Source organism: Pagrus major, chromosome 3 (assembly GCF_040436345.1).
Source record: "Pagrus major chromosome 3, Pma_NU_1.0".
Lineage (NCBI taxonomy): Eukaryota > Metazoa > Chordata > Actinopteri > Spariformes > Sparidae > Pagrus > Pagrus major.
In genome coordinates this window covers 20,530,934-20,556,741 of record NC_133217.1, presented here as the reverse complement: position 1 = coordinate 20,556,741, position 25,808 = coordinate 20,530,934, and the positions used below count along the sequence as shown (strand labels likewise).

Below are 25,808 nucleotides of genomic sequence, written 5' to 3'. Positions count from 1 at the left end.
AGTGGCAGCCGTGGACTGCCGTGTCCGACTGTCTCCCCTACTATTGTGTCTGCTGTGTGGAGGCTACAGACAGGAATGTGTCTGACTGACCGTGCTGCTGCATTCCGCTACGACAACACACACCAGCTCTCTCTCTCTCTCTCTCTCTCACACACACACACACACACACACACACACACACACACACTGTCATGAAGCACAAAGTAATAACGGTGTTCGTTTCATCCTGCTGCTCTATCTGCAGCACTGACCTTCTACCTGCTGATTAGAACAGCGGACGAGCGTCTTTACGCAGCGCTACAGTCCGACTTCTTTAGGTTTGTTCATTAACAACCCAGCAGTCGGTGACTCTTGGAAACTTGCCTGTACTGCCCGGATCCTGTTGCAACTTGGTCATAGTTTGAAGTCACAGAACATCGCGACCATCTGAAAGGAATAGTCTCCAGGGTGTCAAGTACACAATCCAACTGTTAACTCTACCCAAACCACCAGGCGGAGGAGGGGACATCCCTGTCTTCACTAACTCCTCGGGACCGTCTATCATCAGTCTTCATGAGGACAACTGAATCCTTCGGATCCTTGCCACGCCGCTCTCCTCCGCTCTCCTCCGCTCTCTGTTTGAGGCCTCTTCCAATGGCCCAACACAGTCAAGTGAGCAGCAACCAATACCTCCGCCTCAGACTGGGCTACACCCTGTGTCTTTCAAAATAAAAGTGTCCCCGGGGGTCCAACAACATGACGATACCGGAGTGTGTCCATTCCTGGAGAAATATGAAAACGTCTGACCTCAGTGGATGACGGTGGATTGGGGGACCGCCCTCCTTAAAAAAACTAGGACCTGACACTCCTACAAAGTCATTTATTCGTCATTATGCAACACAGGGTTGCACAATGAAATGAGGGTTTGTGAGCTCCTTCATGCTACACAAATTACAAAACATATTTACAGTTATTAATATAGAAATATATATAAACATGTAATGTTTCTTTTGAATCTGTGTCAGGGTGTCTGTAAGCAGCAGCAACAAGAAGACAGCATCTTCATATCAAGAGTGCCACATCTGGGAAACACTGTCCATCAACCTTGACCGTGTGTGAGCACCAAGCATCGGTGTTATAAACACACAAGTCCATCTCTCCTAGTCCCACTGCAGTCCTGTCTCTGTCCACCCGTCAAGTGCAACAGCTTGATCTGAGATGTTGTGGTGGAGACAGGTCTCTGTGGGCACGAGAGTCAGTGGGCAAATATGTTGCACAGCTGTTTGTGTTCACACATTAAACCATGATGCATTTGAAATCTTTGGCTCATTTGTAACTTTTGAAAAAACACTTGTTTCTTAAAGGAGCAGGGGAAGACATGTTAATGAGCAGAGAAAGATCTTAATTGGCAGATTTTTTTTCTGCCTAAACAAAGTAAATTATCAAACTACAACACAGTTTATACTGCTTTACTTTGTTTATATGTGGCGGACCCTGCCACCTTTCTAGCTTCAAACAGTGTTCTGGGACCTTATTGTCCTCTGAGAGCAGCTTGTTTATTCACTGATGGAACAATGTTTGTATCATTACCTCATTACTATTGTAAATATTAAAATTCTGAGTTTGAATTTCTTCTCCAGAACTACATAGTGCTCCTTTCATGTGTGATCTGAGTTTAAACTCATACACCATACACATTACATCACCAGTAGGCTAACAGTTGTGCAGAAAATGTTGAGAAACACTGCATAAATAGTCTCTAATTTCATGTTGTTTGTCCAGCCTGAGTCCCATTTTATCCATTTCCTTTTCCTGTGACCAGACATTATCCATGAGCAGCCTGAAACCAAGCTGGATTAGCATGGCTCTCATTCTGACTTTCATCCTCCCCAGGCCGGTCCAAACAGTCAGGTCAAGTCCGCTGCTCTCAATCCAAAACATCCACTTTCTTCTCCAGTGCTGGTGACAGTATTTCTGTCAAAAGCAGAATGTGTTTCAGTAATAAAGCTGAAAAAATTACAGTCAAAAAAACTCAAATGTAGCATAATTTGGAGGAGCTACCGGCAGCCTCATCCTCATGCCACTGCCATAGCAAAGCCTCAAATACTATCAAAAATACTTTTTGGTATACTCCATATTGTATTTAGGGTATTTGTAAGAAGTTTTCCCCAAGGATGCTGAAACCCAAAAACTCCCCAAAGGAAGGGGCTTGACCTCTGTATCTTTAAAAGTAGCTAATGGCCTGCTAATTTTGAAGAAGTGTATATTTTAGAGGGAGAATTTTGACTGTGTATTTTTAACTAACCCTAACTAAGTGATGTTTGTGTGTAAACCTAAGAACAGAATTTTTACAATGTAAAATTGAAAATTGAACATAAAGAAGCATAGTTAATTATTTCATTAATTAAATTAACTAAATTAAAGCAACACTATTTTACCTTAAAAATGGTTTCAAAATCATTTTGATGGTACACTGACCTGTAAGAGGGTGAGTGACTCTCTGTTTCACCCATTCCAACCCCTTATCGCTTGTTTCTGCACTATGTAGTGTGATGCCCCTTTCCATTCTCCTGGCATGTTGCCTCACTCTTCTCCTGCAGTTCTGGGAGTTGGCTGGAAGGTGGAGCTGGGAGGGTGGCTAATTAATACCTACCCATTTGGGCAGGGCCTCCCAAAAGGCATAAAGGTCCGCCCCTCCGGTAGTCTCTAGCCCTTTTCACACAGAGAAGCCACATTATCACCGCAGCAGCGGTTCGCCAGTTCTCCACCGTTGGTTGTTCACACAGAACCAAGCAGCTCCGGTGTAAAGACAAATCAGTGTGTTATTCACACAGAAAGCCGGCACTGTGGCTCCAAAAGAGGCGTGACGGTACATGTCATGATGATGACGTGTGTTTTTTTCAACATGTTTCCCCCGGTGTCCTCCTGTTACATGTACCCGCTGACTGTTTATAATCATATGGATGCAGTTATAATGTGTTGTGACTGAGATCCTGACCCACCAAACATCCTGGAAAGTGACAAAGTTACATAATTACATAATCACCATCAGTAAACAGGACGTTGTCTGACTCCTTCACTCGTGGTGAGGGATGCTGTCTTCTGGGGGAAAGTGTACTGTAATCTCAGTTGGGAGGGCTGACCATTGCTGTGATTTTTTTCACCGCGACAAACACTTGGTGAGTTAAAGTTTTTTGCCGGGAACAGACGCTGTTTTTTGGGCAGAAATGTGACGAAGAGTTGGTCGGACAGACGGGAGGACAGTCACTTCTCAACTTATAACTGCGTATTTTTTTCCTCACATAAGTTGCCAAAGACACAACCAGTTACTACATTACTGTTGTTTGGTCCTGTAACGCTGCTTTGTGGGACATTTCTCTCATGTACTGACTGGCATGCACATATACTACTGTGTCGTCCGCATACATTAGTGTATTGATTTCCGGGCAAACCGATGATAGATCATTAATATATATATATACTAAACAGAAGCGGGCCAAGTATTGATCCTTGGTACACCAGTGCATAGGTTGAGAGTTGGAGAACGATGATTGTTCACAGAAACATGTTGACTTCTACCATTTAAGTATGACTCAATCCATTTGAGTGTCTGTGGGGGGAAGTTAAAAGCAGACAGTCTGGCGATTAGGATGTGATGATTGACAGTGTCAAAGGCCTTATGAAGGTCTAAAAACACAGCGCCAACCACATCCCCCTTGTCGGCCATTGCTCTGACCTTCTCTAAGAAGGAGCAGCTAGCTGTTTCAGCAGAGTGATGGGCCCTGAAGCCGAACTGCATAAGATGGAGAGTAAATGGACCATTATTGAGGAAGGAGACAAGCTGCTCTGACACACATTTCTCGGGAACCTTGGAGATCACAGGTTGGATACTGACTGGGCGATAGTTACAAGTGATCAGTGGGTCATCTGACTTAAATATTGGAGTTACAATTGCGGTCTTTTGAGTTCAGAGATGGGTTTGATGTGGAAGGAAGGCTTGCTTTCATCTACTTTAAGAATATTTTTATAGTTGTTTGAAAGAAATTCTGTGTGATTTCAGCCACAGAGTTGATTAAATATTCGTTGAAGGCTACGGCAATTTGTGCTGGGTCTTGTATTAATTTACCATTCAGGTTCAGCTCTAACTGTTTCCTAGGCCTGTGACCAATTCCCATAACATTCTTAATCTGTTCCCAGATCAGCTTTGTGTTACTCTTTGCCTCATTGATAATTGTCATGAAAAAATTGGCTTTAGCTTTTCTGATTTCTTGGATTACTCTATTTCGTAATGAGGTGAACCTATGCCTATCACTATCTAACTTGGACTTCAACGATCTTTTCAGTGCAGTCTCTTTCCTTCATCAGATGAAATATTTCAGTGTTGAGCCAAGGGAGTGCATTGTTTTGTTTTTTCCTTTGACCCTTCTCTTGAACTCCTTAACTAAGCTATGTAACTTGGTTGTAAACATTTTGAGTCTGCTTCTGTGTTGCTCCCAGTGAGTATGTTGTTACAATCTGTCTGCTGCACTGCTCTTTGAAAATTAACCACTTCATTTTTTGGAATCCTGAGTTGCTCCACAGGTTTTTTATTATGATGAAAGCGCTTTTTTGTAAGTTTTCTGGATATTAATGTCAGATTATGGTCCGACAATCCAGTGATGAAATTAAACGTCTTAACGACTCTTTCGGGCTTGTTACTAAATATAAGGTCTATCTGTGTCTGGGAGGACGCAGTTAGTCTAGTGGGACCTTCCATCAGTTGTGTAAAGTCCAGACTGTCTGTGATCTGCTTAAGGGATTTCCTATTAGACTTGTTTAACCAGTAACAGTTGAGATCGCCAAGTAGTATGACCTCAGTTTTAAAATCACATGCTTGAAGTAGCTTTTTAAATGTGACATAAAAATCATTATTAGAGGAGGGTGGACGATATACAACAATGAGCACAAAAGACATTTCAGATGAGAGCACTATGTTCAGCCCAATACACTCTAAATCATGGACAAAGGGCCAGCATATTTGATGACAGATGATGTGTTCTTTGATATAAATCATGACCCCACCCCCTCTTCACTCAGTTCTGTCCCGTCTAAAGATATTGTAGCCTGGTACAAGCAATGCAGATGATGGAGAGTTGTCATGTAACCACGATTCTGACAGGCCTAAGAAGTCTAAGGTAGAGTTACTGAGAAGATGATGCAATTCTTCAGCCTTTGGGGTGAGGCTATGGATGTTGATATGCCCTCCAAAGATGCCCCTAGGTTTGAGTTGTGGATCCCAGATCACTCCAGAGTGGTTGACAAAAATTTCAGTGATAGTTTTAAAACATTTCAGATAATTCATTTTAAAAAGTATACTTGTTTTCATGTCCTTTTGCAAAAATATTTAGTCTGCTTTCTTAAAGTGTACTTTAAGTTCACCTCATTTTAAGTGTGTTTAAGTATACTTACACTTTAATGTTCATTTATTTTAAACTGCACTTTAGTGTACTTTTAAAACATTTAATTATTTGTTTTTGTAGTACATTATAAATTAGTATCCTTAAATAAAGTGTATTTTAATTCCCTTCATTATAAGTGTGTTAAAGTATACTTAACAGTGCACTTTAATGTTACTGCATAAGAGATTGTTCAATTTAGGACATTTTAAGAGGGAAAAGTTCCTTTAATAATTTATAACAAATCTTGCAGCACTTACAACTGATTCCCAGTTGGTCACAGTGAGACTTTATTAGAATATAGACTGTGTTCAATACAGTAGTACTGATTGCCATACTGTAACCATGTGCAAGACTTAAGAATGATGTACATTACAACTTGCAGTGACTGTGCTAACGAGGCTGACTGCCACTTTTTTCTTTCAGAATGAGACCATCCATATAACATGGGCAAGTACACTCAAGTCTTTGTGTAAGCGAGATAGAAGGACTGCATGATGAGTTGCTTGTGAAATCTACAAGGTGTGACAATGTAGCTGTAGATCAGTGGAGAAAGCACATGAATATATTCATATTCAAGTGCAGGATCGAAGGCAACTGGACTTGTTTCAGTTTCTTGAAGACGTTTCACCTCTCATCCAAGAGGCTTCTTCAGTTCTAACTAACTGGAGGGGAGTTGCAGGCTTTTAAACTCTGTGTGGGAGTGTCCTTACAGAGTCGTTAAGGACACGTGTGAGCTCTGAGTTTCAGAGTTGTTAGGGCCTTCATGTGGGTTGCTAGGGCTAGGTGACCCAGGTGTGAATGGTTGTTAAGCTGTCTGGGGAGGGAACTCAGTACAGCATTGTAGGTGGGTGATAAGTAATGTCTTAGGCCACCTCCTCTGTTCAAAGACAGTTGTTCCAGTTTGACATAGATGGATTCTTTTACTCCTCTTTCAAACCACCTGTCTTCTCTGGCCAAGATATTTACATTGTTGTCCTCTAAGGAATGATTTTTCTCCTTTAAATGTAAGTGGACAGCATAGTCTTGACCTGAGGAGTTGGCCCTCCTGTGGTGTGCCATTGGTTTATGGAGAGGTTGTTTTGTCTCCCCAATACAAAGTACAGTACAAATTACTCTGTTACTCTGTTTATGCCTGGGTGTTTTGTCCTGAGGATGGACAAGTTTCTGCCTCAGTGTGTTACTGGGTTTGAAGAAAATTGGAATATGATGTTTATTGAGTTTCTCAGATATTCCCGCAACATAAGGAATGACAATGTGTTCGTTTTTCATTCTCTTCCTCTCTGTCTGCTCTGGATCTTTTAGAGGTTTTGACAAAGGACCAGTTTGTGTAGCCACAGGTTTTAAGTGCTGCCCTGATGTGCTTCTGTTCCTTCTCCTTCCTCTCTGCGGGCACGGTCTCAGCTTGATGGTTTAGGGTTCCGATTTCTGATTTATATGTTCTGTGAAGGCTTCCACTTCCCTTGTTCTGATTTTGACCCAGGTGTCGTCCACATACCTGAACCAGTGGCTAGGAGCAGTTCCTGTGAAGGTGATCAAGGCTCTGCTCTCAACTTCTTCCATGTAGAGGTTGACCACTATTGGAAACACTGGTGAATTCATGGCACAGCCGTGCTTCTGTCTGTAGAAACCTTCACTCTACTGGAAGTAGGTGGTCGTCAGACAGAGGTCAAGTAAGGCACAAATGTGGTCTGGGGTGAAGTTGGTTCTGCTGGACAGTGTAGCTGTCCTGTAGCAGGTGTTTCTTCACCATCTTGACTGCTTCTTGAGTGGGAATACATGTAAAAAGTGATGTGATATTATAGGAAACAATTGTTTCATCTGAGTCCAGTGTGATTTCTCTCACCTTGTTGGCAAACTCCTGTGAGTTTTTGATGTGTTGAGTGTTACCGACCAAACGATAGTGCTTGGATATGTTATAGGTAACTGAGTTGATGCTGCTGCTGATGGTTCTGAGTGGTGCTCCTTCCTTGTGTATCTTGGGGAATCCATAGATACCTGAGATGCCTTCCCCATGCTACAGTCGGTAAGATAATGGCCTGTCAATGGCTTTGGCTTTGGTGTGGTAGACCGCTGTCTTTAGCACTACAGTGTATCTCCCTTTATCTGCTGGCAAGATGGTGATGTTCATAAGTCTCTTATGAGTGAGCCTTCGTTTCCTCAGTAGTGAGGTTGGAGGGGGGTGCTTTTGTATGAGCAAGAGCGGCTGATACCTTCAGCCGTAGCTGTTCTGCCTCTATGTCACCCACACAGGGTTTAAAGTCTGCAACTCCCTTCCAGTTATCAGTCAAAAAATAGGATGCAAGGAGTGCTGCTCAGTTGTGGAAAATGGTGTCTCTCTGGTGCTCATCAGTTTCGGGATCTTGTTCTTTCAGAATCGTAGAAAAAGTCTGAGGCACTAAAGAGGGTGATGAGTCAAAAAGCCTCTAATTAATCATGGCTGTTGAATCAAATCCACAGTAAAAACAAGCCAACGCATTTCCACCATTAATGCCTTTTATCAGGGCAGTACAAAATGGCTACCTTTGGGCTCTTACATTTATAGGTTAGTGAACAGTCACATGATCAGTATAGCCAGGTAAGTAGTAACATGGTTGGTCTAGATAGTTAGTCTAGTGATCAATAAAGACAGGTGAGCAGTAACATGGTTGGTCTAGATAACCACATGACCACCAATGCAGGTAGGTACATTTTCACATGATCATTATGAGCAGGTTGGTAGTCACATAATTAGGCAGTTAAAATCAAAAGATTAAGCATGTTTAGCAGAAAAAAATCACAAACAGTAAGTAAGATAATTTACATACATGTATATACACAAAATCTTCAAACTTCTAAATATTGCGATACACTCAGAAATGCATCAATTAGTAATTTCTCAAATGCCTAAAATAACTTTTATCAGGCATTTAAGGCCTCAGATGCCTTGGTAGGAAAAAGGTTATAAAAAAGGTCCAGTTTCCTGTTCAAACCTGGGTACTGGGTATCTTTCAGTGTATAGATCCAGAACGATTCTCTTTGTAAGAGACTTTTTAATCTGTCTCCTCCCCTTACTGAGTTTTCTATACATTCTTTCCCTGATATCTTTAGCATACTGCAACTGCCGTGGTAAGCCTCTTTGTAATGTAAAGCCATGGGGTATTGGGGGTTACCAGTTCTTATTGCATGTTTATGTTCAGCCAGTCGTGCTTTAAGTTTATGCTTTTTTCTCCCTATATAGAAACAACCACACGGACATTCAAGTCTGTAAACCTCATATGAGGTATTGCAATTTATAAAAGACTTTATGTTATACTTACGACCTGATGTTATGTCAGCAAAGAAACTGATATTAGTCCCCTCCAGTTAGTTAGAACTGAAGAAGCCTCTTGGATGAGAGGTGAAACATCTTCAAGAAACTGAAATAAATCCAGTTGCCAATGGCCGTGTCATCAGAGAATTTCTGCAGATGACACGACTCAGTGCGGTACTTAAAGTCTGCAGTGTAGGTGGTGAAGAGGAAGGGAGACAGCACAGTTCCCTGGGGGGCGCCGATGTTGCCGATCAGACGGTCAGACACAGTTCTGTAATCTCACAAACTGCGGTCTGCCCGTCAGATAGTCATTGACCCATGTGACGAGGGGAGAATCCACCTGCATGTTCTCCAGTTTGGTCTCCAGCAGCCTGGGCTGGATGGTGTTGAAGGCGCTGGAGAAGTCGAAGAACATGACGCAGACAGTGGTGTTGGGTCTATCCAGGGAGGAGTAGGCCTCCTGCAGTAGTTTTCCTCTGGAAGCTGGTTATCTCTCTCATCCCACTCCATGCGTCCCTGATGTTGTTGTTCTCCAGTTTGTATTCCAGTTTTCTCCTGTAGTTGTCCTTACTCTCCCTGATGCTGTGTCTGAGTTCTCTTTGAACATGCTTTGAGCTCTGCTTGGTCCCCTGACCTAAAAGCCCTCTTTTTCTCATTGAGTAGGGCCTTAAGGGCGCTGGTAACCCAGGGTTTATTGTTTGGGTAGCAGCAGACCTCTTTAGTGTGGATGGAGTTGTCCATGCAGAACCCAATGTATTCTGAGATTCAGTTGTTAAGGCCATCAATGTCCTCGCCGTGTGGTTTGTACAGGGCATCCCAGTCAACCCAAAGCTGCCCCACGAAAAACAACTCATGATAGGCGAAGAAAAAAAGTGCCATTCTTGTTGATACACCAGAGGAAGAGGCCTTAGAAGAGGAAAAAAAAGAAAAAGGTGGCAAAAGAAAGAAGCAAGGGCAATTTCCAGCATCTGCAAAGAGGAAGCAGGTGGCCAAAAAAAGAAAATAGTCAGATGAATTGTCAGATAATGAAGAGTGCTCCTGCCTTGTCTGTGTATCCGATATAACAAATGGGCACATGAACCTTGTACTCAAGGGTTTGCAGTCTATTTGTGTCAGAACTGTGACTCTGTCGATAACGATTAGGCTATGTATCTCAGTGAACACATTTCAACTATGTTCGGTTGGTTGAATTGGAAATGAATTATTTTTGTAATTTGTTATTCGTTTACACTTGTTAATCTATTAAGTTTTGGTCTGCACAGACTTACCAATATTGCCCACAGTAGACTATTTGTTTATTTGTTATTTGTTCATGAGTTGTTCCAGTTTTTTCATGCATTGACATTGATGAAGCCCTGATATTCAAAGTATTGGTCTAAATAAATCAGACTTTTAACTGCAAAAATGAGTGTGGAAAGCCTCTACTTTATACATGTCATTTGTTGAAAAATATAATGTGACAATTTACCCCATGATGGGGCAACTTGTCATAAACGAACATTCTGTACTTAACCCTGTATAACTCTATATCAAAATGAGGGGTAAAAATCTAAAGATTAACATTTGTGCACAAGAATGTATTATTTAATATAGAAACTGAGTGACTGTGATGTACTGAGACTGAGAAATTGAAGTGAAAACAAGAAGTTTGACAAGATGCCCAGCTCTCCCCTATATTGGACATCACTTCTCTTAACCCTCTCTCTTGCTATTCCTTTGACCGCACTTATTGTGTCCCTTTGTGTCTGCAGGACAGCTTTGGTCAGAATCCCGGCCACTAGACGTGCCATGCACACAGGTGCTGGGGAGAGCCAGGCCCTTAGCTGCTGCCCTCTTGCTGGGACTCCCCTCAGGGACATCCTCGCCACTCTCCTCTCCCAACGTGTAGTCACTCACTGCATTTTTTGATTTGTCACCCCGCTGCTGTGGCCACCAAACAGTACGTCTTTTCTCACCTCCACTTCACCAACAAGTACCACGACTTCAGTGTGAGAACAGTTTATTTGTTTGTTTTTTTAAGTCTTTTTCTCCGTTGTTGCCATGATTTATCTTTTTAACTATAAATCACATTTTATTTTGCCACACACCATTTTTGGCTTTTGGGCACATGTACACTTTTAGTATGGATCCACGCAATGTTTTATAAATGAGAACCCTGGGGCCTCATTTATAAAACTCTAAGGAGAAGCCATACTAAATGTTTGCATACATACAAATGAGGAAATGTACATACACCCAAAATATTCTGATTTATATAACCTGGCATATGCCCACAGTGCTCTCTTCAGTGTTCTCTTCTTACTTGTACAAACCACTGCAAAGTATTAACATTACTACATCAAGTTGTTCCTCCAGTCTTCATTTGTTTCCTCTCTATGAGATTACGTGAGAGGGATCATATGAGGTGCTGCATTGCTCCCTCTGGCACGATAGTCTTCATATTATCCTATAATGTGTGCGCCATTATTTTCAAGTCTTACAGAGTGTGCAGGTTTGAGATTACAAAGAAGAACATCTGTAAAGATTCTCCTTATGTTCATGTAGAAACCCGATATCACAATGATTTAGGATTTTAAAACCCCTACAGTGTGAGCAATGGTCATACCTAACAGGATTATACCTAACCTAACAAGGCTAATGAGGCGTCAGCTAATTTGAGTTTTAATGTTAACGTTTTGATAATCCCCCAGTCTGAGACGACAGACTATCACTTTCACAAGGCAAATGACAAACTGAACTGACTACTATCAACTTCAACAGCGTCTTTTCATACTGTTACTATAGTACTCTCTCTCTACAGCACTGTGTCAGTACTACTAGATAAAATCAGTAGCTGGCTACTCAATGCTAGACGGATGAAAAATATCAAGATTCTGATATATTCCTGTGGTACGGCTCCATCTATCCCCTAAATCACAAACAGCTTGCTGGCTTGCTATTATTTGGCACTGATTAAACTGCAAATCAGTAAAGAACTTTCCTGCAGTGTGTTAAGCTAGGAGCCCACAGTCAATGGAGCTAATGGCTTATAAGAGTTAAACACACAGCAGGACTGAGAATTTATATTCTGAAGAACATTAAGTGTTAAACAGTGAAATGCAGTTCAATGTGACAACTAAACAAGTTTACAGGACATAAATGTACTAAAGTACTTAAATTTACAGTTTACAGTGGAGGATAAAGTACACTGAGTTTGGAGACATATCACTGTACATTTTACCAAACTGGAGATGTGGCTTCAGGGCACAAAGACCTCAGTACAAAGACTGAGACTGACTGTATTCTATTTATTCTTTTCTTAATTCTGTTTTTTACAGTAACTGGATAACATTTTATTTTGTTTTAAAGCCTCTCTAAATCGATCAAAATAAATCTCATTGTTTTCACAACATTTCAGTGGTGTTTTTATTATGCCACTAATGATCAGATCAGTCATTTGGCATGGGCTGATACTGCTTCCTGCAATCAGTGATCGGCCCCAAACCCCTGATTGGAGCAGCCTATTTGTGCAGTACGTGTGGAGCGTCAAGTACTTTAGATGAACACTGTAAGCAACAATACCAGAGGTCAAGCCATCAGCCTGTTACAAAAAGGCTCCTTAATGAGTGGACGCTGAATTAGCATTGATCCAATTTTGTGTTTTTTAAGATTTGTTTTATTTTATATAACAGTCATGGTCAAAGGTTTACATCCACTTGCAAAGAAAATGCATATCAAGGCCGTCTTCAGCTCAGATGATTTCAAGTGATGAATGAGTGGAACACAAACTACTTTGTCGCAAAAACATTCATGAAGTTTGGTTCAATAATGAATTTGTTATAGGTCTTCTGACAATGTGAGCAAATCTGCTGGATCAAAAATATACATACAGTAACTTGAACAATCATGTTGGTGATTATAGAAAGTTGTGTGAATCAAATGTTCTTTGTAGCCTCTTAACTTCTTCTGAGTGATTCTGATTGATAACAGCTGGTGACTTCTCTGGGCCCATTGTAATAGGACTGTTTGATACAGCCATTAGACTCAGCCACAAACACTACAATGGGAAAGTCTAAGGAGCTCAGCATTGACCAGAAAGAGCACATTTTTTATTTGAACAAGTCAGGAAAGTCACTTGGAGCCATTTCAAAGCAGTTACAGGTCCCAAGATCAACTGTACAAACAACTGTTTGTAAGTATAAAGTGCATGGCACAGTTGTGTCACTGCCACGATCAGGAAGAAAACACAAACTATCACCTGCTGCTGAGAGAAAACTGGTCAGGACTGTCAAGAGTCAACCAAAAACCACCAAAAAGCAAGTCTGCAATGAATCAGAAGCTGCTGGAAGACAGGTGTCAGTGTCCACAGTCAAGTGTGATTTACATCAACATGGGCTGAGAGGCTGCTGTGTTAGAAAGAAGCCCTTCCTCCAGACGCAGCACCTTACAGCTGGACTGAAGTTTGCTGCTGATCACATGGACTGGACAAAGAAAAAAATCTTGTGGAGGAAAACTCTGTGGTCACATGAAACAAAAACTGGGTTGTTTGGCCACAATGAGCAGCAATATGTTTGGAGGAGAGAAGGTGAGGCCTTTAACCCCAAGAACACCAGACCTACTGTCAAGCATGGTGCTGGTAGTATGATGCTGTGGGGCTGTTTTGCTGCCAGTGGATCTGCTGCTCTAAAGAAAGTAAATGGAATAATGAAGAAGGAGGATTACCTCCAAATTCTTCAGGAAAATCTAAAATCATCAGCAGAAGATGGGTCGTGGGTGCAGTTGGGTGTTCCAACAGGACAATGATCCAAACACACATCAGAAGTGGTAAAGGAATGGATCAATCAGGCTAGAATTGAGGTTTTGGAACGGCCTTCACAAAGTCCTGACTTGAATCCCATCAGAACATGTGGACTGTGCAGAAGAAACAAGCCTGTGCCAGGAAGCCAACAAATTTAGTTGAACTTCACCGATTGTGTCAAGAGGAGTGGTTAAACATTCAGCCAGAGGACGACCAGAAGCTTGTGGATGGCTATCAAAAGCAGCTAACTGAGGTGAAAATGGCTGAGAGACATTTAACCAAATATTAGAATTACTCTATGTATATTTATGATCCAGCAGATTTGGTCACATTGTCAGAAGACCTATAATAAATTCATTATTGAACCAAACTTCATGAATGTTTTTGTGACAAAGTAGTTTGTGTTCCACTCATTCATCACAGAAACATGAGAGCTGTAGAAATCACTGGGACTTTTAAACACCACTGTATATGTTTTGTGTCCATCTTAACTTTTGGGACTATGTTTAAAGTGAGACTTCTTACTTCATCATGTTAACTTTGGATTCAGTGCATTTTAAAGATCCATAAATTATTCAAAACTATTTGTTGTAACCTAGAATTGTATGTAATATCAGTATAGTTCAGGTGTTGTTCCACTTGAAAAAGATCCATCACCATGACTTATATCCTTTTATATGTTCTTGAGAAAAAAAAAAATCATCAATACAGTCAAAATTTCAGCAGACAATTGAAAATGAATGACCCTGGAGAGGTTAAGTCCAGAGAAGAAAATGTGTTCAGTTTCAGCAATAAATGGGCTCTGGTAGGATCGATGTCGTATAGTCCTGTTCCGTGGAGAACTCTGCTGGCTGCCAGTGACAATCAATCAGAGCATCATATAGTTCCTCACTGAGCTCCATGAACTTCCTGTTGGCCTCAACCACATCCACCTCCAGACTGGGATCTGAAACATAAGAACAGTTAGTACAAAGTGTTTCAAAGACATAAGACAATGAAGGCCTGAAACGGTCAAAATAAGAAAAAAACAAACAAACAAACAAATACATTATTGGTTAATAAACTAAACTTTAATTTTCATTATGCAAATAAGGGGGGTGTCATTCATAGCTAGACTCAGTACACTAAGGCTGGACTAGTGTGATAAGTGTCTGGAGAAAAAATAACGCCATCTGTTAGTTTCAGGCTCACCGAGGTGATTTAAGGTTGCTTCAACCAGGACTCTGATCCGGATCATATTTTATGGAGAATATATCTTACTAATGATATCCACCAGCTGCTGTGCCACAAGTCTCAGTGACTTTTCGAGTTTACTGATTGACAGATAGCTTTACTTGTTGCTAAAATAACTGCTAACTGAATGTTAGCTGCCGTTAGCTAGTTAGCCAATAGGCCTGCTAAATGCATGGCCAAATGTCCCCGCTGGGTACCCCCCACTACGGACGGCTCGATACCGCTTTTTCATGTCCGATGCTGATAAGAGAACATTGAGTATCTGCAGATACTGATACCAATCTGATACAGTCTTTCCCCCTCTCTTCAACAACAAAGCTACAGATAATACATGTGTATGGAAGCACTTTGCTTAACCTAGCCATTTAAAACATGCTTAAACTGTAGAGCAAATAATTCTACTTCTCTCGAGGAAGAAACACAGAGACAACATCATGAATCAGGTTTGCAGTAGTGCTGCTTCTTGTTATTTTGGGTCAAGTGCAACTTGAGTGTAGTTCTGATAATGATGATATGATAAAGGTATTATAATTCCAGTGTAAAATACAAGATATAACTCAACTCCATAACTCCAGCTCACTCCAGTTAGTCATGTCACACACGCGGCTCTCTTTACATGGAGCGTTTAGGCTAATAAATCGGATTGGATTATACATTTTCCCCTCTCAGATATCCAATCCAATGATTTTGGCCGATATCGCACCGATACCGATACTGAATATCAGATCGGCGCATCCCCCAACCCCCATCAGAGGCCTCCTCCTTCCAGCGGTCCAAAGCTCCTGTGCTAGATGTGTAAACACAGAAACTCACCCAACAGTCCGAGTCAACTACTAGGACTGCCAGCTACCTGCCCATCAGGAAACTCTCCAACTTTTGGGGGGAAACTGGGTTGTAAACTATCTGAAACAATCATCTTGTAACTAAACAATCAAATATTCTTATGATGAAATAGAACTGAAAATCAAAATGGAAATAAATAGTAATTCGCAATCCCCAATCCCAATACCAACCTTCAAGTCCATCATCCTGAACAGCTTCACTTTCCTAAAAAGAAAACGCACGTTACAATTATTCATGTCTGTTAACAAAGACACATTGATAGATGTCAACAATGGCTGTCTACAGACAGAAATTACCTGTGGTGGAGGTTGCTGTGTGTAATCATATTGCTGGTAGTCGTAGCCAGTTTGGTCATAGCCCCAGGACGGGTAATACCCAGGATAGGCCTGCTGCTGATAGTGGTTGTACTGGTCATAGTTGTTTCTGTATCCTGAGCTGGGCTGCCACGATTTGTGCTCTGACTGCTGCTGCTGCTGCTGCCTGTTCCTCAAACTCAAGAGGAAGAAGAGACATCCTGCTCAACTCATCATCCAGCTAATAAAATGTAATACATACATTTGCTTGTTGACAACAAGACTGTAGTCTTTGAAAACTCACTTGTTGGCAGCCAGGCTTAGTCTCAGAGGTTTACCACCCAGTCCCACAGCACCCTGACACTCCTCTAGCGCCCGCTTCTGCAGCCGCTCATCTGGGAATTGAACGAAGCCGCAGCCCCTAAAGTCAGACACACAGGCAGTAGTCAAATTCCTGGGGGGGACAACAGGGCTGTTGCTCTTCATCGCCCACTATAGGAACCACAATCATTATATTAGTAACTAACCCTAACTAACCGCAAAGACCATCTGCCGACTGTTTATAATCATATGGATGCAGTTATAAAGTGTTGTGATTGAGATCCTGACCCACCACACATCCTGGAAAGTGACAGAGTTACGTTTTTCGCTCTAAGTGACATAATTACATAATCACCATCAGTAAACAGGACGCTGTCTGACTATCACTCACGGGGAGGGAGGCTGTTTTCTGTTTTTATATTGTCAGACTGTGAACACCATCAGACCAACACACCCCTGATCCATGCCTTCAGCTTTTCCATTCACACAGACGCCGACTCGCCTCTGCTGTGGCTCTGATACTACCTCCAGAGGCGCATCAGGGCCACAGCGAAACATTCACCCTCTCCGCATCTGTAACTTTCACACAGAGGACGATGCAGAGAATCTCTCCCTGCAGAGATCCACAACGCCACAGCAATTGAAGCCTCATGGTGTGTAGTGAAGAGAAGTGTGTAAGCTGAGACTTTCTCATGTAAACAAAACCACTTGGAACACATTCTGAGGAAGGTGGCAACAATGCAAGCCAACAATACAAATACAATACAAACATTAAATATTTTCTCCACCTTGTGTGGTGACATATTACTCACTTGGAGTTACCCATGCTGTCCAGCACCACTTTTCCACCACGACAGGAAGGGTATCGGTTGTAAAAGAATTCATAAAGCATTCCATCATCCACCTCTGGAGTTATATCACCAACAAACAGAGAATACATCGGACTACAACAGGAAAAAAAACAGAAAACAGAAGCCGTTTTATATTACGAGTGCAACCATGAAGACACATGATCAATACAAGGTGGATTCAATGACAATTTTGTCATTAAAGTGTAACCTGCTTCTCTACTTAGACTCACCCAATGTCTTGTTTCCCAAAGGTGGCTCGGTTCAACTTGAATCTTGTAGGCTGTGGGAAAGAGACATTAAAATCCACCATGCCATTTTTTTCAACAGTCTCTACTGTGATAAGATAAAAACATGACAACTGTGAAAAGTCAATGCTCATCATACTGGATTGGCTCCTGGTAAGGCTTTTCCATTGATTTTGCGCAAACACCTCTCAGCTGTGGCCTCATCGGTCATCTCCACGAAACAGTAACCCAGGGCACCCCTGGGTGATGACACACTGTTTAAAGTCAGAATAGCACGACTGCAAAATGAACAAATTCTTGTGGTTTAGTTCTTACCCCGTCATCTTGTTGCGTATGATGCGCACATTGATCACCTGCTCACCCATGGTGGAAAAGGCTCTGGTGATAAACTTCTCATCCATGTAGGACTCGAGCTACAGAGCAACAGAAAAACAAACAAACATACCAAAGGCTGTAATTGGCTTTCGGTTCACAAATTCTGATTTTCAGGTTGAGGGGAAAGAAAATATCAAAGTGGACATCATTAGAACAACCTCAACGCTGTTAAAGCCCATTTCACATTTGTGAAACCGCAGGTATTTCAACAGAAAAAAGGGGCAATTTCAATGAGTTTCCCCATTCAGACAATATCAGGCTGATCTGTCTTCACACATGGAAGAAAAGGTTACAAGAATCTTTAAAAAGGGTTTAAGCAGTCTTGAGTTTCTCCGTGCTAATTTGGTCCACGTCTGATAAATCAGACTATTATATCTGCACTTGGTGCCCGATATATGAACTATGTGTACATAGAAAACTAAGTGTAGCTCTTTTCCCACACATCAAGAGGTATTTATGAGGGGAGAGAGTGGGGTGAGCGTACCTCACACATACACTAGACCAGTGTACATAAGTTTTTTTCTAAAGACAGCTGCAGGATAAATGATAAGGTGTACATGAAATAGAGGGTGAGAGATGTGACCTCAGTGTAACACACTGTTGGCATTGTTTAGAATCCCCAATTTCACTGATTATGAAATCATTTGTGTTCAGTAAAACGTAACCCAGAGGCACATTTAAACTTTAGATTTTTAATTATTTAAGCATGATTCTTTGTATCTACTCTGGAGTCATCACAGTCAGTCTTTGCTGTTCTTCCTTACAGTTCTTCTCATATACAGGTCTAATGGAGTGTGCACAAGTACTGCAAACACATGTTTAAGGGCATGTCATGTCAACATCCATTTAGTGGGAGTGGAAATGAGTCCACAATGATTTAAGATTTATAAAAAACAGAATCAGGCGAATGCACAGCTGTATAAATCTACCAAAAACTATGTCTAAGCCTATTTGTCTGGATTGCTACCAGGGATGTACCCCGATTTATCAGCCTAACATCGGTATCGCCAATACGGGGGTGGTTGAGTGACATCGGCTTATGAGCAAATAAGGTGTCACTCACTCCAGCGTTACTGTGTTACACATTAGCCCAAACATGGGGTTTGAGTGCTCTAAATGGGTAAAATGTGTGACATCACCCTTTTGCCTGTTCTTACAAACTGTTCAAATGTTTTACAAATCCACAAGGCAAATGCCAGTTTAGTTCAGTTAGACCATTATTAGCACAATGGGTTTTAATTGGGACCTGATTTGATGTGGTCTAGATGGAGGAAAACACAGTGAAATCCACCTAGTTTCCACTAATAAAAGTTCCTGAACGATGTGTTTGGACTGATTTCATCCTCGTACAGTTGATATCAGACCTCATCCCACTGTATGTGGTGTAAGTGTTTCCCAGGTGAAACCACACATTAGACCTGGATGAAGTGCTACGTGTTGCATTCCCGACGTAACAAATAGCTGCATTTAAATCAGTAGTGTGTCAGCTACTCGATAAAACCCAACAAACCAAGCAATATGAACGTGATGGTTTCAAAAGTTTTGAATTATATTACATCCACACAACGCATGGGACTCACTGTAACAAGTACGTTCACACAGCTAACGTTAAACAAGTGGTCAAACTCAATGATTTATCGCAGTAATGAGTTAAAACTTACGTTCCCCATCCATAACGTACTCATGGCGCTGCAGTGGCTGTGGTTTTATTACGGAGAATGGAAGTGTTGAATTAAACTAAGCCTTCGAACACGGACATGCTAACTCGCAAAGTAGTGAAGTTGAAGGCCTCCAATAATATTACGTCGTTACGTCAGTCAACGTCATCTTCTTCTTTGGTTTTTAGAAGCGGTATCATCCAAGACATCGCATTACCGCCATCTACTGGATTACAAATAACACTACATTTTCGATGTACTCTAATATAACAAGAAAAAAGGACAAAAATATAGACTAACTAAAAAGTCTCCGGCATCTCTTTATGTCCAAAACGCTTCTCGGCACAGGCCCTGACCTGACTTCACCCTGCTACACAAAAACAACAGCCTCATTATGCTTCCTACCAGACTTTTTTAGATCTTAGGCTCTTTTTTAAGCTCAGGCACACCTATATTTTATCTCAGCACCCTAAAAAATAAAATTATGAATATTATTATTATCATCATTTTTTTTAATTTAGGCTAATTGTATTCCCTGCCCCCTGAAAGAAACAAAAAACATGTATTTATGTTAGTTACTTTATTACTCCCATGAAAGCAATAAATTAAATCACATCACATTTTCATTACAAACAACCATTTTTAACACAAATAATGAATTTTTCATTGTAATACGTATTTTTTACATTAACGATATAAAAAGGTTAAAAGAAACACATTTACCAAGTTCTCTCTGATTGACAATGACCACTTCAGCCTGTGTGTGTGTGTGTGTGTGTGTGTGTGTGTGTGTGTGTGTGTGTGTGTGTGTGTGTGTGTGTGTGTGTGTGTGTGTGTGTGTGTGTGTGTGCGTGTGTGCATGCGTGCGTGCGTGGGTGTGGGTGTGCTGTCATACTTTGGTCATATTTAAATGTGTTGTGAACAGTTGTGATCTACTTGACACAGTTGTTAGAAGTGGACCGCTGTGTGTGTGTGTGTGTGAAAGTCATGGACATGGACCACGTTATGAAGTGACGTCACTAGAAGAGAAACTTAAAGTTTGCCAGACGGCTACAGCAAATGTTAACCATCGTTGCCTTCTTGTAAACTCTGCAGTAAATACAATACATTAAGATGTTTCTTAACAGTCTGTACACACAGAAAAATGATGGGTTAAAAATAACCCAACTTGGGTTGTTTTATAACCCAACCACTGGATCAATATTGCACCAGCTCAGCAGTAGTTAATTTGACCCTGCAAGATGGGTTGGTCCATTTTAACCCAACAGACGAGTTAAATATTCTACCCAAAGGCTGGGTCAAATTAACTACAATTCTGGGTTGTTTCAACTACATATTTACATATACATGTACATATACAACTACATATACATATACATACTTTGAACACGAGAAACAGACATGCTTTTATAAAAGCATGTCTGTTTCTCGTGTTTAAAGAGCATCCTGTCTGAAGTGCGTCTCACCCCCAGCAGCTGTTTGAACACACTGTTTACACTGATAACACCATATTTGACAAAATGTTACAAATGCAGTAAACGGAAACTAATATGGGCTACGCCGTCACATAGTGGTGAAACTCACCAGACTCCCTTAAAAAACGCTCATATTTTAGACCTGTTGCCTCAGGAGAAACTGTATAAACACTGTCTACAACACATTCTTAACTAGTTGGACCTGCTTGTTCATTTGGCAAATGTGGAGAGGTGGGAGGGCAAGAGCAAGTCTGAATCTCTCATTGAATAGGTAAATATCAACCTCTTCACTGACATGGATCATTTTGCAGAACTAAGCATGAGTTTTGACCTAGCCGCATAAAGGACAGCCAAATTGGCGGGTTGCTGTCCAGTATAAAAACGGCTACAGTTTTTTCAAATAATGAATGTCTCAGTTTGGTTTAGATGGTTTATGTTTTACCTAACGGTAGAGTTGTTCCAATTCTGATACCAGTATCAGAACTACTGCCGAGAATGCAGGGGGACGGCCTTCCATTCTGAAACGCCCCCACTCCGAAACACCGCTGTTCCAAATCCGACTTTCAAGTTCCAATTACTTCCCAATAGGGTTAGGGTTAGGGTCAGGGTTAGGGGTTCCCCAATAGCCTTTTCGGAATAGTGGGGTCTTTAGAAAAAATGGGAAACCCGCCATTACGAAGAATGGAAGTCTATTTTCGGAACAGCAGGGTTTCAGAAAGGCGGGGTGTAACCGAGAATGCAGGTATCCGTATCGGCAAGTACGTGAATCTATGCACCGATCCAACCACGTAATTTAGAAACGAGACCCTGCTACTTCCCAGCTCTGTTAGCTCTGTTAGCTCTGCTTAACATTACACACCACAAATAAATTCTTCTTCTCTGCTCTAAAAGCCAACACCAAGTTGCGGTGTGCTGCCCCTGGTAATTACTGTTTTTAGAGCAGCGAAGAAGAAAGTTGATTTCTGGTGTGTAACATAAATTGTGTTCACGTATCAAACTGATTGTCCACATAATGTCGCCACATGAAGCAGACAGTCTGATTGCTGTTCACATAGAAACACTGCGGTGGCACTTGTGTGTGTTGCTGATGGATGCATGGACTCACTGTCCTTGCACTGCTTAAGGACAACTTAAATGTGGAATTAATAGTTCCAATAGTACCAAGTGTTTTCTAACCTCAGACACAAACACCTCGTGTTCTGTGCCAGAAATATCCTTTTTCTTTGTCTTCCTCTCGGTCCTGGCCGTGATTCACTGTAAAGAAGCACTGATGAGAGGGCTGATCCACATGTGCACAGCTCCAACTGGATTTGTGATTTATAAAAGGAAAGTGCGCACTGGCGTGCCATAATTGAGTGCATTTATGGACATTACCATTCACTAATTCCCATTTTAAGATGCAAATATAGTGTAACTGAGTGTCTTTGGGTTCACTTAAGTGTGGGATTTTAATAAAACGATACATGGGACACAGAGATATAGTGCAGTGATCAGCAACAGCTTCTGTTTATTCTTCTTTGCACATGTCAACCACAGTGGAACTCTGCCAACAACAACTGCTTTAAGGCAGCCCTACGGCAACTCTCAGGGGACACACTACTTCAAATAGATAAACAGAACAGTCTGTTACATACATCGCGCCCTTGCATAAGGTAGGAGGGGGTAAAACTGGTGCTGGGACTCTGTGCATCAGCACATAATCCTCAAACAGGCAGTTAACCACAATGTGAGCAGGTTGACAAAGTTGGTGAAGTAATCCTCCACCAGCAGAATGAACCCGTTCCCCCGTGGTGTCACAGGCAGTTCCAGAATATCAGTGACAACCCGCTGCAGTGGACGATCAGCCTGGGAATGTGCCCTGCCCCAACAAACTCAGCACCACACAAATGTCAGGGTCCTAATTCAGTGAGGATTATAGTTCAGAGTCACTGTAGCAGAGAGAGTAAGCAGGCCTCTGAGCCACTGAGCCCACTGTGTGCATCCCCTCCTGAGTGTCCAGCAGGAGAAACAGGCTGGTGGGACAGTGCGTCTACATTAGTATGACAAGGGCCATCTTTGTGAACAATGGCCCAGTTGAACAGGTCAGGCCCCAGCACCCACCGGCCCCTGCTGTCTAGTGTGGTCGTATCAATACCAAGTGCCTGAGGCCCAGAAGAGGGCGATGATGATAAAGATGGTGAATGCAGGAAGTCCAACATAGTGCTTAAACTCATGCACAGCCCATACAATGGCCCACAGCTTCCTGTCAAATGTGGACCACTGTTTCTGTGCATGTGTGACAGCCTGGCTGGCACAGGCTACGACTTGTTCCAGGCTGTACACAACCTGTGTCATTACCGACCCTACAGAGTCCTTAGACTCATCTGTGTAGATATTGAACAGCAGGGCAAAGTCACCACTGGAGATTAGGTGAGCACTTGTTTAAGGCAGGTGAAAAAGCCTCATACTGAGTGGTCCACTCAAAAGTGACATTCTTCCCAGCCAGGCGGTTCAGTGATCCAGCAAACTGGGAAATGTTTTTCACAAATTACATGACCCACATGTCCCTAGCAAGGTGGCATTTTCCATGATTGGGCTTCAGGCCTGCAGACTATATCCTGGTTAAGACCTCCTCCAAGTGGACAAGGTGGTCCTCGATTGTGCGACTGTAAATCAGTATATTGTCCAAATATACAAGGCAAATGTGCCATGGCAGGCCCCTGAGGATCAGCTCCATCATGCATTGGAAGATGGCAGGAGAATCTGTCAGGCCCGTTGGCATGGCCTGCCACTGGTAAAGTGTTTATATGTCCGCTTCAGCCACTTCCACCTGCCAGTAGCCATTTGAAAGGTCAAGGGTGCTGAACCAAGATGAGTCTGCCAGGGCTCGAGGCTGTCATCGACGCCCTGGCAGACTCATCCTGGTTCAGCACCCTTGAGGACATGTGAATATTTGATAGCCACAGAGTTGAGGCAATGGTTGTCAATGCAGAATCTCCACTGTTCTCCTTCTTTTTAACTAGCACCATCGGAGAAGCCCAGGGGCTGCAACAGTAGACCAGCCACCTGACGTTCAATCTCCATCCGTTTCTCTGGAGACCCACGATAGGCGCACTGTTTGATGGGAGGGTGGTCACCAGTTGTAATGTGGTGTTGAATGAGTGTGCATGTGCCTGTATTTTTGTCAGACAGGCTGAAAACACAACCAAACCTCTGTAGCAGTCCTGACAGCTCCGTCCTCTGCTGCCTCATCCAGGGTGACAGGGAGATTAGCAGATGGCGGCTGGACAGTGTGGACCTCAGGGGGTAGGTCTAGTAGTGCCTGTATATCCTGCACTCTCTCCTGTCTGTACTTCAGGCTCTCAGTCTTTTGTTCTCATCACTTATTTCTTTCTCTCCATCCTCATGAATCTCCTCTATCAGCTTATTATCAGCTCTCTGTAGGTTATCTGAAGCAGATCATTTCATTGTATTAATATTTCATTTTATTCCTTTGTTACATTAATACTGTTTTATTTCTAAAATTAAAAAAAAATGATATAAAGCAATGCAGATTGTATGAATGTGATTGGTGTGCGATGGCAGTTGTTTGAGATGCAAGGAGCACCAGCTGAAATCTTGCCCAGGGCACCAAATTGGTCAGCAAATCAAATCTGATCACTTGTAAACAATAGTGGGGACAGGCCGTCTTTCAAATCTGGTTTGAGAAACAGGTCAGAGTTGCCTGCTGTCTGAACATAGCCATCTTTAACTTTGCATGGACATGGACATTTCTCAAGTATGTGGAAATAAAATATACTTTAAGGAATATTTCATTCATTCATAGCAGATTGATTGATTGGATAATTAATCAAAGAAGACATCCAGTGTGGGATTTATTATTATTGATTTATTTCACAAAGTCTCCAAAAAGACACTGCAGTTCAAGGCTGGATTCAAAAGGTTCCGAAGTGGATACGATCACATCTGAGCTCTTGCTGGGATGGAACAACAGTTAACTTCTTGACAAAAAAGTAAGGAGATATTTAGTGTGTGTTGTATGACACTGTCAACCCCAGATGACGAAGTCCGGTGGTGACACGTGGTGCCACCCCAAAAAAGAAGAAAAACACTGATTTATGAGGTCATGAACAAAGAGCAGCTCATGAAGTTAAGTCATTTACTGTGCACTGAAATGAATATGTAAGTTGCAGTGAGTCTGTCACAGTGGGTGTGTAAGATAAAATATTTGTTTCCATATTTGTTCCGTTTAACTTCCTTCCAAAAAATCTACTTCTTTGGCATCTTGCCAGAACACCTGACTCTTCACACCACTTTACATCCACAGCACAGGTAGAGCCAGCCATGAAATATGCCTATAGTAAAGTCAAAAAACGGGGCTATTTTTTTAAAAGTGTTTATTTGTTCTGTTAGACCAGTAGCCACAGCATTAAAATCCTGAGGGGAGTATTGTCTACCATCCAGAGACTCCCCATCCTCTTCAGTCCCTCCATGTCCTCAGCCCCAGCTGCTTCAGCTCCTGCTGTCTCAGCACCATCTGTCCATGTCAACAGCTAAAACCAGCATGGCTCTGGATCGCCGTGGTCTTGGTCTCGACAGGAGGCGCAAAGTCCTCTACATCATATGATATTTCTGTTGCAAAAGTGTTTGTGCTGCTTCATGAATTAATCATACCTAGCTAATATAGTATAGCCGGGTGTGTGGTGGTAGTAAGGGGTTTGGGAGGCAGCACGAAGATCTGAATGGGAAACTTTTTTCCCTGTTCTAGAGGCATCTTTTGAATTTCCAGGAGAAGGACATAAATCTGAGGTTACTCTTTAATATCTCCACTGTTTGGGTTGAATAAAATTATGTTGAGTATCTTGCTGCACTAAGCAATAACTCTACATTATTAATGGATCAAATGACTGTGTAAGGTGAAAGGGGTTATTTTGACACACCCAAAGATAACTGTCATCAATTCTGAAGCACTACAAAGCTCTTTAACTTCCTGTAGCTCTGTGCACTACATGCCCCACATCAAATGAACAAAATTGGTGACTGTTTCATAAC

At 41.9% G+C, this 25,808-nt stretch overlaps 1 protein-coding gene across 2 annotated transcripts; it reads right to left on the bottom strand.

Annotated features, from left to right (window-relative positions):
- Positions 1-12,338: 12,338 nt before the first annotated feature.
- Positions 12,339-19,448, bottom strand: LOC140993800 (tRNA selenocysteine 1-associated protein 1-like). 2 transcript variants are annotated; one of them, XM_073463346.1, is made up of 9 exons: positions 19,306-19,448; positions 17,585-17,682; positions 17,409-17,508; positions 17,255-17,304; positions 16,986-17,117; positions 16,157-16,273; positions 15,856-16,051; positions 15,730-15,763; positions 12,339-14,429 (listed from the first exon to the last, which is right to left on the bottom strand). In XM_073463346.1, exons 1-9 carry the CDS (start codon positions 19,327-19,329, stop codon positions 14,269-14,271), a joined length of 912 nt encoding a protein of 303 aa, XP_073319447.1. In that variant the 5' UTR covers positions 19,330-19,448; the 3' UTR covers positions 12,339-14,268. The 2 variants fall into 2 exon arrangements, with proteins under 2 accessions (XP_073319447.1, XP_073319446.1); XM_073463345.1 differs by having other exon boundaries at positions 14,143-14,429; positions 17,409-17,523; positions 19,306-19,431.
- Between the last annotated feature and the right edge of the window lie 6,360 nt (positions 19,449-25,808).

Bases quoted from the DNA above. Each gene is read 5' to 3' on its own strand.
- LOC140993800 (XM_073463345.1), bottom strand. From the start codon at position 19,329: ATGAGTACGTTATGGATGGGGAAC. The intron at 17,118-17,254 runs GTGAGTCTAAGT...TTCCTGTTGTAG, and splicing joins TTTGGGAAACAAGACATTGG to TCCGATGTATTCTCTGTTTG. The intron at 16,274-16,985 runs GTGAGTAATATG...GTCTGACTTTAG, and splicing joins GACAGCATGGGTAACTCCAA to GGGCTGCGGCTTCGTTCAAT.